The sequence below is a fragment of the Trachurus trachurus genome (assembly GCF_905171665.1).
Source record: "Trachurus trachurus genome assembly, chromosome: 1".
In the NCBI taxonomy this organism is placed as follows: Eukaryota; Metazoa; Chordata; class Actinopteri; order Carangiformes; family Carangidae; genus Trachurus; species Trachurus trachurus.
This window is the reverse complement of record NC_139891.1, coordinates 37,060,249-37,077,313: the sequence shown is the minus strand read 5'-3', so window position 1 is coordinate 37,077,313 and position 17,065 is coordinate 37,060,249. Positions and strand designations below refer to the sequence as shown.

At 41.4% G+C, this 17,065-nt stretch overlaps 1 protein-coding gene and 1 long non-coding RNA gene across 2 annotated transcripts; both read left to right on the top strand.

Moving 5' to 3' along the window:
- The first annotated feature begins 9,657 nt into the window (after positions 1-9,657).
- LOC310990027 (uncharacterized protein) lies at positions 9,658-13,725 on the top strand. Its single transcript, XM_083977239.1, has 5 exons — positions 9,658-9,943; positions 10,061-10,094; positions 10,498-10,610; positions 12,324-12,353; positions 12,694-13,725. The coding sequence occupies exons 1-5, from the start codon at positions 9,828-9,830 to the stop codon at positions 13,466-13,468; spliced, it is 1,068 nt and encodes a 355-aa protein (XP_083833365.1). The 5' UTR covers positions 9,658-9,827; the 3' UTR covers positions 13,469-13,725.
- Positions 13,726-14,391: 666 nt separating this feature from the next.
- LOC310988105 lies at positions 14,392-16,859 on the top strand. Its single transcript, XR_014595471.1, has 4 exons — positions 14,392-14,550; positions 15,194-15,306; positions 15,811-15,843; positions 16,132-16,859. It is a non-coding gene; the product is annotated as an uncharacterized lncRNA (long non-coding RNA).
- Positions 16,860-17,065: the final 206 nt, after the last annotated feature.

Genomic DNA, 17,065 nt, shown 5'->3' with positions numbered 1-17,065 from the left:
TTGCGAGATCAGCCCGTGTCCAGTGTGCTAAGTTCTCGAAATCTTCGCCTTGACATACAGAACATCATTAATGTGAATAATCAGTGGTGTTACAACCTGCAAATCCAGCTGAACAGGAACCGCGGTAGAGGGGAGAGTACCACTATCTCACAGCTCATATGTACGACTGACATCCCAGGTAACACCATGCGTTGGGCCTTTAGGCGTAGTCTAACGGACCGGACCAAGATAGTTATAACAAGACGGCAATGATATCTACCACTTTATTTTCCCATGATCCATTGCGTCACACCACAACAGAAGTCGGTTTTCAACTTCCGTTTCACTCCGTAGTAACATTCTAGCAAGCGGCTAATTGGTAGCGTTAGCCACCGGTGTAGGTACCAAATGTGGGGGCTCCGGGCCGCCAGAACCATTTTGACTAATCTGATGTTTGTTAAGTCTAGAAAACGAATTATTAAACAAACATTACTATTTCTGTGTGCACGTTTTTAGTCATGGTTATCATAGTTGTTAGCTTGTCAGTAGCAGCAAACCAACATCAGGACGTCAACTGTCAGAACCCTCCCGTTGTCGGACACGACATGAAACTACTCCAGTTAGCTCAATCATGTTGTAACTAGGATATCCGCTGGAAAAAATGTTTTTTTCATGGGCCGTTTATTAAGTTATTTAAGACACTGCTAACGGCTAACGGCTAACAGCTAACGGTTAGTCCAGTTAATCTTTCCGGTGGAATCGAGTGTCATGGCGACACCCAGCGTCATTCTCCGGAAAGTGGTGGATTAATCAACCAGCTCACATCACTCAAACCTATGTGATTTAGGCAGACGGATCTCAGGAAATTCATGACTGGCCATCCCAAGTCTGTATCCTACCCAAAAATGGTAAAAAAAAAAAAAAAATTAATTACACATCAGAGACAGGCTTAAATTGATAGGAGTAATATTGATATGATATTTTTGTGTTTAATGCGCTGATGCTGCTTTGTCATTGCTATATTCCTGCAATAAAAAATTCAACTCAAAAGACAAGATAATTGTTATCCTCATCTTTGAGTCAGTAAATTCAATTCAATTGTCACTGTAAAACTGTCCATGATAGCAAAAAGCTCAGCATTGGTGTGTACAACATTCTTAAGGTTTTTAAAGGTTGATCTAGTTTTGTTTCCACTTGAGAGAGTTAAACAGGGGCAGTGGAAGATGATTAATTGCACAAATCTGAAGTAAAGTTTACAGCACATGGCCAAATGTGCAACAGGTGAAAATTAATTAAATATTACAACATTATGCTGTTTGGTGCTTCAATAAATTGCCGATAACAATGATGACGAGGTCTATAAATTATTTGGAAGGTGCTCACACTCACTCAATTTTATTCTTATTTTCTTACCTCAACCAATATTTAGGCCAATATAATCGTAACATATTTTATGAAAATAATTTTGAAGGCCTAATTATGAAAAAAAAGCCTAATAAATATTGTAAATGTTTCATGTTTTTTGATTATTGTTAATGCATTTCATTTGTTTATAATTCAGGCCAATATGTACATAAGAACATGTATGAAACACATTGATTTCTGATCAGAGTGGCTGCTGACTTCACAGATAAAGACAACAGAATCAACTAAGCCTGGCTGTTAGCCTGGTCTGGAGCAGGCTAGCTGCAGAGAATAAATTGCCACAGTAACTTGACCAGGATAAAGGTATCCAGCTTTCGAACAACCGACTTGAGGCTAAATTAGGCCAGGATAACCAGCATATCCCGGCTTAATCCCTTATCTAGGTTTCGAACAACAGGCCCCTGGCAGGCTTTTGAAACCGTAAATTACAGCTTCACATCACAACTTACGACTTTGTAGCGTTCCAGGCAACCCACTCGTGTTTTTCCGACCTGTTTTACCTGTGAAAGTCACTATAACGGCCACTCGTAACTTCTGACCCGCGAACTCGTACCAGATCGAACTGGTACAACTTCACAGGTCGGAAAAACACGAGTTACGGGCTGCCTTGAACGCACCATAACAGTCCTCGTCCCTACGTCACCACATTCACGGCGTCCCTTGGCTGCACACACAGCCCTGCATGCCGTTCTCTCTCCTCATTGGATAAAAACTGTAGGATACGATAAATGTTTTCTCCTCGGCTCAGAGCAGAGTGACTGACAGACCCGTGTTTCAGACCAAACACTCTATGTAAGTGATTGCTGTCGGAAGATATAACTATTTAAGACTTATATTAACACAAATATATCACTTACTTCTGCTTTAAATTTACTCTATAGCAAAGAACAAGTGCCCAGATCATAAGAGGAAAGCTGCCATTAACGTCTGGATGTAGGTAGTGAAAAGCTAGACGAGTTTCCCTGTCACCAGCTTAAAAACATAAATGAATCAACATAAATGTATGAATTTTGGATTAAGCTCAAAACACTTAAAGTATAAAACAACTGAAATAAAAAAAATATATATATTGGTGTACTTTTTTAAAATGTATTTGTTTATTTATTTGTTATCTATCCCTTAAGTTCAAGAGCAAGACAGATTGGCTGACTGAAAGCCACGTGAAATATTTGTGTGTTTATCCTCTGCACTCGTATGACCCTCAGAAACTGGGTCATCAGCGCTCTGCAGCCAAAGGGCTGCAACTGTGCATTTGTTTACAGAACCTCAATAAGGAGCTCTGACAATTAAGTTGTAATATCAAATGGCTGTCATTAATAATATACACTCTGCAACCTACACCTGTCCTCCTGATGTATTTTTAAAATAATACTGTACGTAAACCAAAACCCAAACAATCAAAGGTTTAGGTGAATTCAATCCTCTTCCATTCTATTGAGAGTTTTCTCAAACCTGACAACAGACAGGTTCATGTGGTTTGTATGACACCGAGGTTGTAATTGAAGCAGTGGCCACAGTGTTTGATTAACATTAAAGCTATGGTCTACGATTTGAAAGAGGATGAGAAAAATTTGAAAAAAGCACCCCCGCCCCCAGACACACACCCCTCCCCTCCGAGCTCATACGGCCCGCCCCTCGGAGCCTCCTCGCGACCCCCCCGGAGCAAGCAACAGGCCTGCTGCCAGCAGAAACCAAACACGGCTTTGAATGCAGAGTAAAATGTTGTATTCACAGTCACAACTTCCACAATAAAACCAAAGATTACCTGTTCAACATAAACTCAGCACCGCTGCTGCAGCCTGACCGGGGTCTCTCTGTACCGCGGCGCCGCGGAGCTGCAGGCCCCGACTCTTCCTGCTTCTCTCCCCCACACACACCCTGTCCTGGGTCACCCAGCGCGAAGAGTCTCCGTGTAGCTCGGCTGTAGCTCGGCTGTGCTCGGCGCTGCTAACGGCGGCGGTGCCAGTCCCGATGCCGCCGCTGTGCACCAGCTGCCAGTAATGAGGCGGCAACGGGACTGCGGCGACAACTGGTGCACAGCCTCATGCTACAGGGAGACTCCTCGCGCTGGGTGACTGTGTCTGGGGGAGAGGAGCAGGAAGCCCGGGACCCGTAGCTCCATGGCGCCGCAGTGCAGAGAGACCCAGCCGGGGCGGATGGCTCCCATTGGTCAATTTCTATGCAGGCCCACGGCTGATAGACTGAATGGATTTTTTTGGTTCTTTTTGCTATTTATATTGTGTAGCTCGGACCACAGGACCATAATCACCATATAAACAATGTTAATAATAATTACCAATGCTCCAAATTGTAGACCATAGCTTTAAGTTCTGTTAAACAGTCAGGTTCAAGGTCCTGCAAAAGGCTTCATTCCAAGGTTTTGAGACAGGCAGCTGGTATAAATACAGTTGACTGTAAGTATCAAATAACAGACATCAGGCAATCACAACAGACGGTGAGTTGGTTTTATTATTTTTTGCCTCTAGATTGAAATTCTTCTAAACTTCTTCTAACCCTAACCCTAAGTTTTAAACATTTAAGTTGGATGGACATTGATGCAGCTTGATGACTTGACACAAATTATTATTAGTCATTTTGCTGTAACTCATTAGATTTGCTTTAGTTGTAGAAGCTAAATTGCTACCTACAATGCTTTCAGGTTTAAAGGAATTGTTTTTTATATTAAAGGCAACAAGGAGTTTTGGAAAGCAAAGTGTTTTCACACTACGTTTCCCATGAGCCTCCGCATGCATGGTGAAATTCTTTTCTCATTGTGTCATCCAGTGAAGAGTCCGTAGTCAATATCAAAACATAAAACATGCCTAGCCAAAACATCCCTAGCCGGACACCGTAGGGAGGTCAGCCCCTCCCACTTCCTCATTCCCAAATTGTTGTCAGTATATAGACACACCGGCAAGCAGGACAGACCTCTCCTCTGCTGCTGCCGCGTCCCCATTTCTCCCCCGTCCCAGTGTGATTGTTGGATGTCTTTCTGTGGTAGGCGGGTGTTTTAAATATTGTCGCAAGATGTCTTTATTGTGTTTATGTGCGTTTTTATGTTTAGTTTAGTTTGTTACTAGGTTCTGTCGCTGTCTGGTGTAAACCTCGCTCCCACTAATAGAGCCGTACACCTCGAGCCTGTATGTCATGAGGTAAAGCAACAGTTTATTTTGTTTAGGATTGTTTAGCAGGATGTTGTTTACTTAATTTGTTTCTTTCTTTTTTTACTAGACAGACTGCCACTGCTGTTTTGTTTACATTGATTTGTTTGTATTTATTTGTTTGTTATGAGTACATGATTGTTCTCGCATTCGTCTTGTTTTGATATTGTTTTATCTTTAGTCGGATTTTGTTAGCCTTAAAGGGATAGTTCACCCAAAATTCAAATTTCACTCATTATCTACTCACCCTCATGTCAACTAAGAGCTGTGAGAATTTTCAGAGTCCTCCGTTCCTTCTCTGAGTTACGGGGGGGTCTGCGCAGCAGTATTTGTCCATATAATGGTTGTGAATGGACACCAGAGCTCTTCGTCCAAAAAGACACACCAAAAAACATCCAAATACCTCCATACTGCTCGTCTGTAATGTCCCTCTTGTATTGAAGCCCCGACATGAGAAATTGTTCCGAAAAAAATTAAATAAGTCTATATTTTAAGCTTGTTTGTAGCGGAAGCTCCCAGTGTCTCAGTTCACTGCTCTGCCTGTGTAAGTGCAAATCTCACGTGATTTGCACTGACCGGCGGAACAATTTCTCATGTCGGGGCTTCAATACAAGAGGGACATTACAGACGAGCAGTATGGAGGTATTTGGATGTTTTTTGGTGTGTCTTTTTGGACGAAGAGCTCTGGTGTCCATTCACAACCATTATATGGACAAATACTGCTGCGCAGACCCCCCCGTAACTCAGAGAAGGAACGGAGGACTCTGAAAATTCTCACAGCTCTTAGTTGACATGAGGGTGAGTAGATAATGAGTGAAATTTGAATTTTGGGTGAACTATCCCTTTAATTCCTTTTTTTCTATTTTCCCCCAAGAAATAATAATCATAAATGATTGTTGCAGCAGTACATGTAAGGTTTAAATCTGTTTCCTATCTTTGTGTGAGCGCTGCAGGACTGGTGACGGCGTGGTCGCCCTGACAGTGGAGGGACTGGTGGTTCAGAGTTCTCACCCGAGCTTCACACTCCCCCTGTGTGTTTGGTAATTTTGCATGCCCCTCAGTTTATATATTTTTGTAGTTTGGGTATTTTTGCTGTGTGTGCCTGTGCATGTGTTGAGCACGAAGTAGGGTGAGTGCTCTGGCCCTGTAGAATTTGTCCCTCCCTCGATGGTGGCTTCGCCTAACCATCTTGTAATACTCCTTCTACTGACTTATGTTATTTAGAGGCCATCATATTAAAGTGCTTTTTAAATATTCCTGCTGCTCTATTAGAAACTGCTGTATTTTTTATATAATAAAAACTGTAATCTTGGGGGAATCATTTGTCTCTGTCCGTCCTTATCGTTGTCACTTGCATCATTACTCTTAAATTTACCTGGCTCAGATTACATATGCAACAAACAGAACAATTTTGGAGGATTAAATATGTGTAATGTGCATTCGTGTGAAAATGTGAATATGCTGAAAAGGAAGTACGTAAATGCTCCATTTCATCATGTCAACAGACGATATCACTGCATGCTCCTGTTCACTTAAAGCAGAAGTAAGTGATATATTTGTGTTAATATAAGTCTTAAATAGTTATATCTTCCGACAGCAATCACTTACATAGAGTGTTTGGTCTGAAACACGGGTCTCTCAGTCCCTCTGCTCTGCTCTGAGCCGAAGAGAAAACATTTATCGTATCCTACATTTTTTATCCAATGAGGAGAGAGAACGGCATGCAGGGCTGTGTGTGCAGCCAAGGAACGCCGTGAATGTGGTGACGTAGCGACGAGGACTGTTAAGGTGCGTTCAAGGAAACTCGTATTTTTCCGACCGTGAAGTGGTACCAGTTCGATCTGGTACGAGTTCACCGGTCGGAAGTTACGAGTGGCCGTTATAGTGACTTTCACCGGTAAAACAGGTCGGAAAAACACGAGTGGGTTGCCTGGAACGCTACAAAGTCGTAAGTTGTGACTTGAAGCTGTAATTTATGATTTCAAAAGCCTGCCTGGAACGCAGCATTAGCGAAAACGACCGGATCACTCACTTCTGCTTTAAGTTACAAAGGAATATGTGGGAACAGATGTTTTCGAGCAGAAAGCCTTAGGATGCAGGATAAAGTTTAAGTTTTAATAGTGCAGAATTTTGTGCATACACAGTGGTGCACAGTTACATATTAAAAGTACATTTTACTCAGGCCACAGAGAACAAGTTGTACCTGAGTTCCTGTTGTGAGAGTTACCTAATTGCACACTTCCCTCTGTGCTACTGCTGAGATGTCAATCTTCATTCTGCAAGTCAGGATGAAGGGACAGATTTAGTCCAAAAAAGGACAAGGGTCAGAAAAGAGACAAAAGGAACAATAACAGAGTTAAACTATAAGTTAAAAGATAAAAGAATAAACTCAAAACACCATGAAAACATTCATCCTCATATAACAGAAGTGTAAGAGTTCTCAGAGTTCTGATGGGGAGCTGTATAAAGTTTGGGTAAAAACATTATATGGTATAAAAGTTATATCATGTTGTTTTTCTATGCCTCCTGGGCGTCTTGCTCCTCATATATGGTGCTTAAAAATCTCATTGAAATAAATAAAATATCATCATGAATATTTGATACATGCTCTATTCATACACCATTTATACATATCCAAAGACTAAAGATTTTGCAATACCACATCTGACCTGGTTGGTGTGGTGCAACAAGTTCCTCAGTCTCCTTCTGTGTTTCTACTCAAATCTCCATCTTCAATCTGCAAGTCAGGATGAAAAGACAGAGTTGGTTAAAAGGTCAAAACACTTTTGCACAAACAAAGCATGAGGTCAGAAAAAGGTCTTTAACCAGGGATAAAACAGAAGAGAACAAAAGGGAACCAAAGCTGCGCGTATGTCAGACTGACATTCATCAGCTGGGAATAAACATAATAAATAAAAATAAAATAATAATAATTATAATATAATAATAATAATAATAATATAATATAATAATAATAAATCCAGGCATCTTTTGGTTGCTAACATATGGGGCCCTAGTTTGCTGGCGCAGCGCAGGTGGCACAAGGTAACGCAGCTGGTCTAATGCAAGTTTTGACCAGCGCAGCCTAGTGCAAAGTCAGATTGGAAGATTGGCAGATCGCACTGCGCTGAGATAGGCGTGGCCGCGCAGCAGGGGGAGGCGTCACAGATTCAGCTTGGTGCAGTGGAAGTTTTGTGCGAAAATGTCTCGCCGAGGTTGCGCTGAAAGCTCGCCACCTCCAACCAGGTCTAGTCTCAGCGCAGAGCGAAGCGCAGCAGGTGCAGTGGAAGTTTGGCTGACTGACCTGCAGTGCACACACGTCACCAAGACCTCACAGGCAGATTTACACAGTTCCAGACACATTTCAATGCAATAAATATCCACAATAACCACTATTTAATGCAACTAATGGAATCAACAGTGAATTTATATCTATATAGATTGTCCCGTCACATCTGACGTCAGATCAAAGCAGAGATCAAAGGCTGTCGGCGCGTAAAGGAAACTCCACCTGAATTAACACAGCAGGGACGAACTGGCACTGAAAAGCAGCTGTGGATGTCCCAAAAGCAGGACTGAGGGTGGATGACTGCATGTCGCTGCCGTGTTGAGATACCACTCTGCCCTTGTGATGATCGCTTTATTTATTTATTTACTTATTAATTCATTAGAGCGAGCGACCGCGTCACGCAGCCGTAATGAAAAACAAAACACAAATCTTCATCTCTCTTAGTCCACCACAACAGCCTCTGTATCAGATAGTCAGTATATAGCCTACTACAGTATACTCAGCATCTCTATCACAGAAAAAAAAGAGAAAAAAAGAGACGGACAGAGAGAGAGAGAGAGAGAGAGAGAGAGCGTCCTTTACGCTGATTTCATCCGTTACGCATGGTGTTTGTTTATGTTGTGATTACACCTCTCATCTTGCTTACACAGGGTTTGGATAAATGTGAGTTTCTTTATTAGTTTATTAGTTGTTGTTTCTTACATTGGGCAGGGGTTCTCAGTGTATCAGATCAAACCTGATTAAGGATATTTGTATTATTATTAGTAAACTCATTATTGGTCACTCTGAGCTCGGACCTCCGGACCAAAACAGCTGTTTCCTCCGGGGAGAGGTTCGGCCTCTGGCGTCGCTGTCTCCTCCGTCCATGTCCAAGTATAAAATGACAAACTTGCAGCGCGCAGTTAAAGGTGAGGAGAGGAGCTCATTTGATTGGTGAAGATCTGACTCGGCTGTGTCAAACCCACTCCACGCCTTTCTCTCCTCCTCCTGTCTCCCTCCCGCCCTGTCTCCTCCCTCTTCACCGTTTGCGCCGGTAGGAGGGACGAGGGGAGGGCTTGCGCTGGTCTAAGTCTGACTGCGTGGCCCACCAAACTTGCGAAATGGACCTGGGCCACACCCCGTTGGCGTGGCGAAGCTACGCTGAGGTTAGACTTCGCCCGGTCTACGAGACTAGGGCCCATGGTGTCAAGAAAATAAAAAATTGGGATCGTTGGAACTGTCCAGTTATAGGAAAAGCCATGATGCAGGAATAGTTTAGGAGAAGCAAACAGGCCATGAAAACATTGTGGAGATAGTATATTTCCAGCAGCATAACCGGCAGTAGGATGAGAGACTGCACTATAAATAATAAGCTAGTACATGAATGGAACAACATGGCAAATGTTACCTTGACATATCAGTCAGTGTAATCAGCAATCAGCAATCATTAATCACCAATATCATCGTCCATCAGTTCAACCAAACCTTGGTCTAAGATTGACTGATAGAAATTGAGCAATACAGAGACTGTATTACTTTAACTGTATTAAAATGTTAAAATCATATCTAGTGTGTCAGGTTACAAACTTTTTCTCATTTCCTCTCTTTTGTTTGATAAGTCAATAATTAAATACACCAGACCATATGTGAGGACAGTCCATAAGATAGTAAGGTTAAAACTTACAGGTTAATTTTTTTTACAAAGTAGCTATAGTATTTTTTTTTGAATAGCAACTGTGAGGGAAAATATAATGGGACTGATGATGGAGCCTTGGGGTACACCACAGGGGACAATCACACTGAATGATAACTCAAAATCCACCGACAACAAGCCGGCAAAGGTCCTAAGTCACGGCTACATCACAACACAAATAATACAGTCAGGGTTCAACTTCCTCAATCAAACTGCAGAATGTCTTTCTCATCGTTTTCCTTCTTCATAATTTCTTCAAGACATGGTCAAATAAGGGCATAGTGCCACTGAGGGTTTGGCCATGCTCAAACTCTCCTCTATAAAAACACCATCCCCTTATATCACTGCAACACCACCGCACACTGAGAGGAAATCCAATCAGCAGCATCAGTTAGACATCTTCTTCAACCAAGGCAGGTAAAAGAATGCCCATTTTTACACAGTTTAAAAGTACATTCAGATCCTTTGTTTTAATCAAAAACAAATCCATGTTTTACCATTATTATTATGGGGGTTGTGTCTGCTCTCCTTTAGGTCTCAGCAGATCCTGCTGGCAGCAGCAGCCAAGGTGAGAACTTCCATCATTTATTAATTTTATTTTGCCGTAAATTTATTTTGCCGCGGAAACCCAGATAAAAAAAAGTAACAAGCCTTTTGGGGAAATGTAAGGTGTAGAAAGTACCGATATTTGTGTTAAAAAGTAAAGAGTAAAAGAATAAAAGTAAAAAGTTGTCAGAAAAATAAATACTTCTAAAAGTACAAAGTACCTGAAAATTCTACTTAAGTACAGTAACAAAGTATTTGTACTTCGTTACTTGCCATCACTGCAGATACAAATACAACTTCCAGGTTTCCAGACACTTTGATCTGCATTAACCAATACCACTGGAATGTAGTAGTGCCCTGGTGTTTTAATGACCTCTATGTTACGTTCTGTCCTGTTATTATTGTTATTTATTATAAACACTCAGATGGCTGGCCTGAGCTGGACGGTTGTGACGCTGGCAGTCTCCCTGGTTACGGCAAACAGTTTGAACCTGGACCAGAAGGAACTTGCAGGAGTTGTTCACCAGACTCTGACAAAGTGAGTCAAATGACTTTAAAGCTTTAAAGCCTGGACATGGCCTAACCCCGAGATGATGATGATGATGATGAATATGGTGATGATGGTGATGGTGTCTGCAACAGCTGTTTAGCGTTTTTAAAGCAACGTTTCTACAAGTAAATACTTAAAAATTGTCTTGTGGTCTGAAGAAAAGACAATTATTCTAATATTTATGATAATAAAACTGAACTGCATAGTAACCTCATATTTGATGTGTGTGTTTGAGTTACGTCTCTGTCTATAGCGTTAAAAAAAACTTCCTTTAGCGGTATTAGTGGCTGTTTTTGGCAAGTAACTTTGACTGCTGTAAAAATATATCAGATAAATATTTTTTTCAATTTTTTTTGCATAAATCCGTTAATCAACTTCAGTCTTGATCAAAACTACAATTTTTTTTTTTTAATCAAAATTTTAACCCTTTGAATGCCAATTTAAAAAATGAAGTCACTGATATGGGAAAAAATACACACAAAATGAGCTATTTTCAATATAAAAAGTGAACGAACAAAGAATTTTTTTCATGTTATCACAGTCTTGGACATGTCTTAGATTAGTAACATCAATGACTTTTATGCATATTTAGTTTTCGTGCAGCAACAGATTTTCTAAAAAAATATCCTTAGTGGCTGTTTTTGCCCCCATTGACTCCCATTATAAACACATGTTTTGAATGCAGAGACATGACACTATATATAAATATAATTTTTACAGTCAGGGTGATCAACCCTGTTCAGAAGGGATCAAATTAGGTAATTTTACTGTTGATCACCTGGTTCACCCATTTACCCATTACATAGGCCTGTTGTATTACTAGCCTAGTTTCTGTATCTGTATAATCGAGTTTATGAGCATATTCCTACACTTTTCCATCTTTCTATACAAAATGTAATGGGTAAATGAGTGAACTATAGGTAATCAACAGTAAAATTACGTAATTTGATCCCTTCTGAACAGGGTTGATCACCCTGACTGTAAAAATGATATTTATATAGTGCCATGTCTCTGCATTCAAAACATGTGGTTATAATGGGAGTCAATGGGGCAAAAACAGCCACTAATACCAGAAAAGGAGTTTTTTTTGAAAATCTGTTGCTGCACGAAAACTAAATATGCATAAAAGTCATTGATGTTACTAATCTAAGACATGTCCAAGATTGTGATAACATGAAAAAAAAATCCTTTGTCCGATCACTTTTTATATTGAAAATAGCTCATTTTGTGTGTATTTTTCCCATATCAGTGACTTCATTTTTTAAATTGGCATTCAAAGGGTTAAAATTTGGATTTAAAAAAAAAAAAATTAGTAGTTTTGATCAAGACTGAAGTTGATTAACAGATTTATGCAAAAAAAATTTGAAAGAAATATTTATCTGATATATTTTTACAGCAATCAAAGTTAGTTGCCAAAAACAGCCACTAATACCGCTAAAGGGTAGTAAATTTGCCGACAGTGTAATATATTGACCTTTTGAAAATTTCGAAATCATATTTTCAAATTGTATGTAAAAATAAGGTTTGTCAGCAAAAATCATGCCATTTGCTGCAATATAGTGAAAGTTATTGTCAAATTAAGAGGAAAAAGTGACCCCTAGTGGACGTTTTTGGCACTAATACCGCAGCTCTCTTTGACCAAAGTCTTCAGTTATAGAAACAAACAAGCCCACTAATATTTTCATCTGTTTCTTTTGGCAGTTATACACAACCCAACCAAGATGATCAAAGGTCAGTAAAGATTTACAGATTAAACTTAACTCATACAGCACTTTAAAAATAGAAATGTTGCAAAGACAAAGGACAAGAAAATAACATCAAGATGACTGTGAAAACATGCTCAAGCTTTAGACTGACTGAAAAAATGCTTTTTTTTAATTTTTAGTAAAGACCATTTGATCTCCGAATAACAGAACATGACAGACATCTTGAGTAATATGTCCGCAGTTCAGTTTAATTGGTTGATCAATCAATACTCATACTCAGCACTTTAAAAACGATCTTTCTAACTTTCTGTACAGCATCAATATACTGATGTATTAATCTTTTGTGCATCTGTTTCCTCTGACAGACCTTTACCCATGTTCACTGGTAAAAATCAGTTTATACAGCCTCAACAAGACGGACGTAATGTCAGGGGCCCTCGGTCTCCTGGGGGCAAGGCCAGACCAGGTGGAGGTAGTTTCAGAGGCAGCAACCAAGCATTTCCCAGTGGCAACACAGGGGGCATGGCCAGACCAGGTGGAGGTAGTTTCAGAGGCAGCAACCAAGCATTTCCCAGTGGCAACACGGGGGGCATGGCCAGACCAGGTGGAGGTGGTGTCAGTGGCGGCCGCCCAGGATTTCCCAGTGGCAGCGTGGAGGACATGGACAGCCCCTGCATGAATACTGCGCCGCGCCGAAGCAGACGGCAGCCGAATAATCAACACATCATCTGTAAATGGCAAGACAACAGAGGGAGATTTGTATATGCAATTGAGGAAAATGCTGAACACAACTTTGGTCCGACCAACAGTCGCTTACGTGCCGAAGCAGTAGACTCCATTATTAACCGATGGGACACCAATCTCTTGCGAGGTAGGGCTGTGTCTAATGTGCTAACATCTCCAAATCTTCGCCTTGACATACAGGATGCCATTCCTCAGAATAACCCAACTTTTTACAACCTGCAAATCCAGATAAATAAGGTCCCCGCTCCTGGAGAGAAGACCACTATCTCAGCGCTCGTATGTGAGACTAACGTCCCAGGTAGAATCATGCGTTGGGCTTTTAGGCGTAGTTTAAGGAACCGGACCATGATAACTATAACAAGACAGCAACCAAACATCAATGCTAATAACCCCTAAATGCGCTAATTACCCTAACCCCCCCACACACACACACACAACCTAACCTGCTCAAACATACATGCTCCTTTTCTTGTCAGCTTTTGCTTCAATTACATTGAGCATGAAACTGTTTACAGATTACATTGATTAAATAAATAAATAAATTTGATTTCTGAATTGGTGGTGAAAAAAACTTTGTTGATAATTACCTGATGTATGATTAAAATCAAAATTATATGTAGTTAATTTGACTAAAATAAAGATGTTTGATGACCTCTTTTTGTTATACACTGTACCTGTACACAAGCCTCTGTTCTTTCCAAATTAAAGCTTGGCTCAGCATCCATCCATGTGTCTGTGTGTTCATCATTGTGGAGCAAGAAGAAATATGTCTGAAGACATTTAAATATTTTGAATGTTGTTTTAACAACTCCCCAGAAGCCCCAGAAAAAGGTTAACATGGATTCATTTTAATGTCAAACCCCTAAACCAACCCAGTATTATATAGAACCATATTATACACTATTATGTAGGTTTCTCTGGTGGGTGAATGGTTTGAGAGTATAGCCCTCGTGGACTGTGGCTCCTATGCAGGAGATTGCTGGTTCTGCTCCCAACTGGTATGATCATTTATTGTGTGTCTGCTCTCCAATTCTCTCTCACAATATTTCCTCTCATATCCCCAATGTCCTATCCAATAAAAGCAAAAATGCCCAAAATTAACTTAAATAGTTATAAAGCAATATTCCCAACTATGACAACTACACATTGAATCTGCGTCCTTTTTGACTTGTGTATTTAGGGTGCTTGCTTCTCCATAACGGCCTCCAAGTAAAACTGGGGGAGCAGGTTACTGTAGGACAGCAAACAGCTGCTGGAAAACCAGACAAATAAATATTTATCACAGAGAGCAGCAGAGGCAACGTGACAGATCATAGGTCGCTGCAAAGACTTGCTTGTGAACTGCTGGATCAATCTGGTGCTGCCATGGTCAAATCCTCCTCCATAAAGACCTGACTGTTATAACTGCAACCACCGCAACAGCACCTCCAACTGAGAAGAAATCCAAGCCTGTTAGACAACTTCCTTAACTGAAGCAGGTAAAAGAATTTCCACTTTTTCACAATTTAAGGGTCCACTCGTAGCCTTTGCACTAAAATCAAGTGTTTACTCTTTTATGATGTTTTGAAATGTGTGTTTCAATCAGCGTTATCTCATCTAGTAATTGCTTGTATGTAACAGACATGTAAAAGTTATGCACTACAGCTTTAAGGCTTTCAGTGTTAAGACAAGAGGCTCTTTGAGATGACATTAATCATCAAGAGATTTCTCTGTTTGCATTCTGGAGTTTGTTCGACCATCAGAGAACCACAACTGAGAGCAGTCTGGTCTGAGATTGTCTTGTGTGGAGGGATGGCATCACCAAAGGCTATTCCTTGGAGAAACAGAGTGGCTAGGAATGAGTATTAGGCCATATGACTGAAAACAAGTAGATAGTGTAGAGCAAATACTTCACTCTGCGGCTAGCATTAGTAATTTGACCCAGGTGGCTGTAGATTAATGAGTAGCAGGCAAGGGTGCAAGGGTTCAATGTGGGTGAGGGGAGACCGCCCCAAGTCACTCAGGAAATAACCACAGAGTCAGCTGAGGCCTGATATTGTTTTATTGTATAGTGCAAAATAACATGACTGGGACAAAGATGCAACATGGTTAGAGAGTGAAAGTTGTCCCTGTTCCACCCAGATGGCTGGCCTGAGATGGATGGTTGTAACACTGGCCGTGTTGCTGTCGGCTGGAAAGAGTCTGGCTGTGGATCAGAACCAACTTGCGACAATTGTACAACAAGTTCTGAACAAGTGAGTCAACTTTGTAATGTAGAGGGAGAAGCTTTAGGCCTTTGACATTACAGGCCACAGAGGATATTTTTGGATAAAAGATTAACAAAAGCAAACTGAATGAAAATGTATTGGTAGATACTGTATATTATTGTTTTTTTGTTTTTTGGGGGGTGGGGAGGGGGGTGGCATGCTGCTAAAATCAACTCGGTCAGGGGTTGAACCGATCCTTTGCTTGGGGGCTAATAGCGGTCATAGGGAACATACTCCAAACACTCACCCTCCCAAATGTAACGGAGGGTCTGGGTGCACTCACTCACCCATAAAGGATGTGCAAACTGGCTGCCAAGTGGACATTGGCCTCTTGGCAAAAACGGTTTGCATCGTCGCCCACCATGCGGGAGACTAGGGTTCCAACCCCACCTGGGGCAGTCCGTACCAATACACAATGCAGAGGGCCAGATTGACATCGGCTACACAAGCACTCTGCCTTTCTAACTCTACTGTATCTGCTTCCTTTGGCAGGTATAAACCGAGCTACATGAACGCTGGAAGACTGTAAGTTAGTAAATGGTTGTGCAAGCTCCACTCATATAGCCTAGTATGCCATAAACTACAAACTACAACTTAAACCTGCTTTTCAGTTAAAAATCTGAAAACAAAAATCACATCATGTTCATTTTCCACCATTGGATTTCAGAAATGACCAAAATTCATGACATCAAGTTGGCCTTAGTTCACCCATTGTTTGATCAGTCAGTACTTCCATTTATCTCAGTTTCTAGAATGGATATTTTGTTTTAAAAGACACATATTTACATTCTATGCATCTGTTTCCTTCAACAGAAAGTATCCCATGTTTAGTCTGGCTGTCAGCATACCATACAACAGTGTCAGTAGGTCGTATGATCTCAATCAAGTCACTGACACAAGTGATGCTGTGAAGAGTTCGATCCAGAATTGTAAGTTGTACACGGGAACGAGGGTGGTGGCAGCCACGGTTCTGAAGTGGCCGGACGTTTTAACTCAGTGTCCTAATGAACGTGTGCCGTGGCGTGATGTTCTGGAACAATGCCGTGCCAATGTTACATGGGCTCAAGTTCAGAGTCAGTGCCAAAATGCAGTTAGTCATGGGAGAGCTGATCATGCGGAATACCGCACCCTACAGGGATTCGACACTTTGCTGACCAATGGTCACAGTGATGACTTGTTGCTTTTCTATGTTCTTTCTTCTCCATGTGACAAAAAATGCACAAGTGAATCAAGCCGCTGGAGCATCCTCGACAGCATACAGCGGATTACAAACTGGACTAATCGTGCTGTGGTGTTTTCTAACGTATTCAGGCCGAGTGGTATAATGATCCTTCCTGAAAATGATTTACGTGCATCACTTGAGCGGCTTGGGGGCAGAGTCGGTCTAGAGAACATATACCGCTGCAAGAACAGACCCTCAATGCAGTGTGAAAGCTGCTCTACTGGTGGTCAGGTTACACGTTACTGTTACTCAGATGGCCCACAAATCATTAACCAAAATGTTCCCTCTTGGGGCGGCAATCAGCAGTGGGGGGGTGGCAGTCAACCATGGGGGGGTAGTCATTCTGGGGGTGGCAATCAACCATGGGGGGGTAGTCATTCTGGAAGTGGCAGTCAGCCATCGGGGGGTAGTCAGTCAGGGGGTGGTGGTTGGCCATGGGGGGGCAGTCATTCTGGGGGTGGCAGTCAGCCATCGGGGGGTAGTCAGTCAGGGAGTGGTGGTCAGCCATCGGGGGGTAGTCAGTCA

What these genes read in the sequence shown, in the direction of transcription:
- LOC310990027 (XM_083977239.1), top strand. Translation starts at nt 9,828, where the DNA reads ATGCTCAAACTCTCCTCTATAAAAACACCATCCCCTTATATCACTGCA. An exon ending in ATCTTCTTCAACCAAGGCAG is followed by an intron (nt 9,944 to 10,060) that starts GTAAAAGAATGC and finishes GCTCTCCTTTAG; the next exon opens with GTCTCAGCAGATCCTGCTGG. An exon ending in GTTCACCAGACTCTGACAAA is followed by an intron (nt 10,611 to 12,323) that starts GTGAGTCAAATG and finishes TTCTTTTGGCAG; the next exon opens with TTATACACAACCCAACCAAG.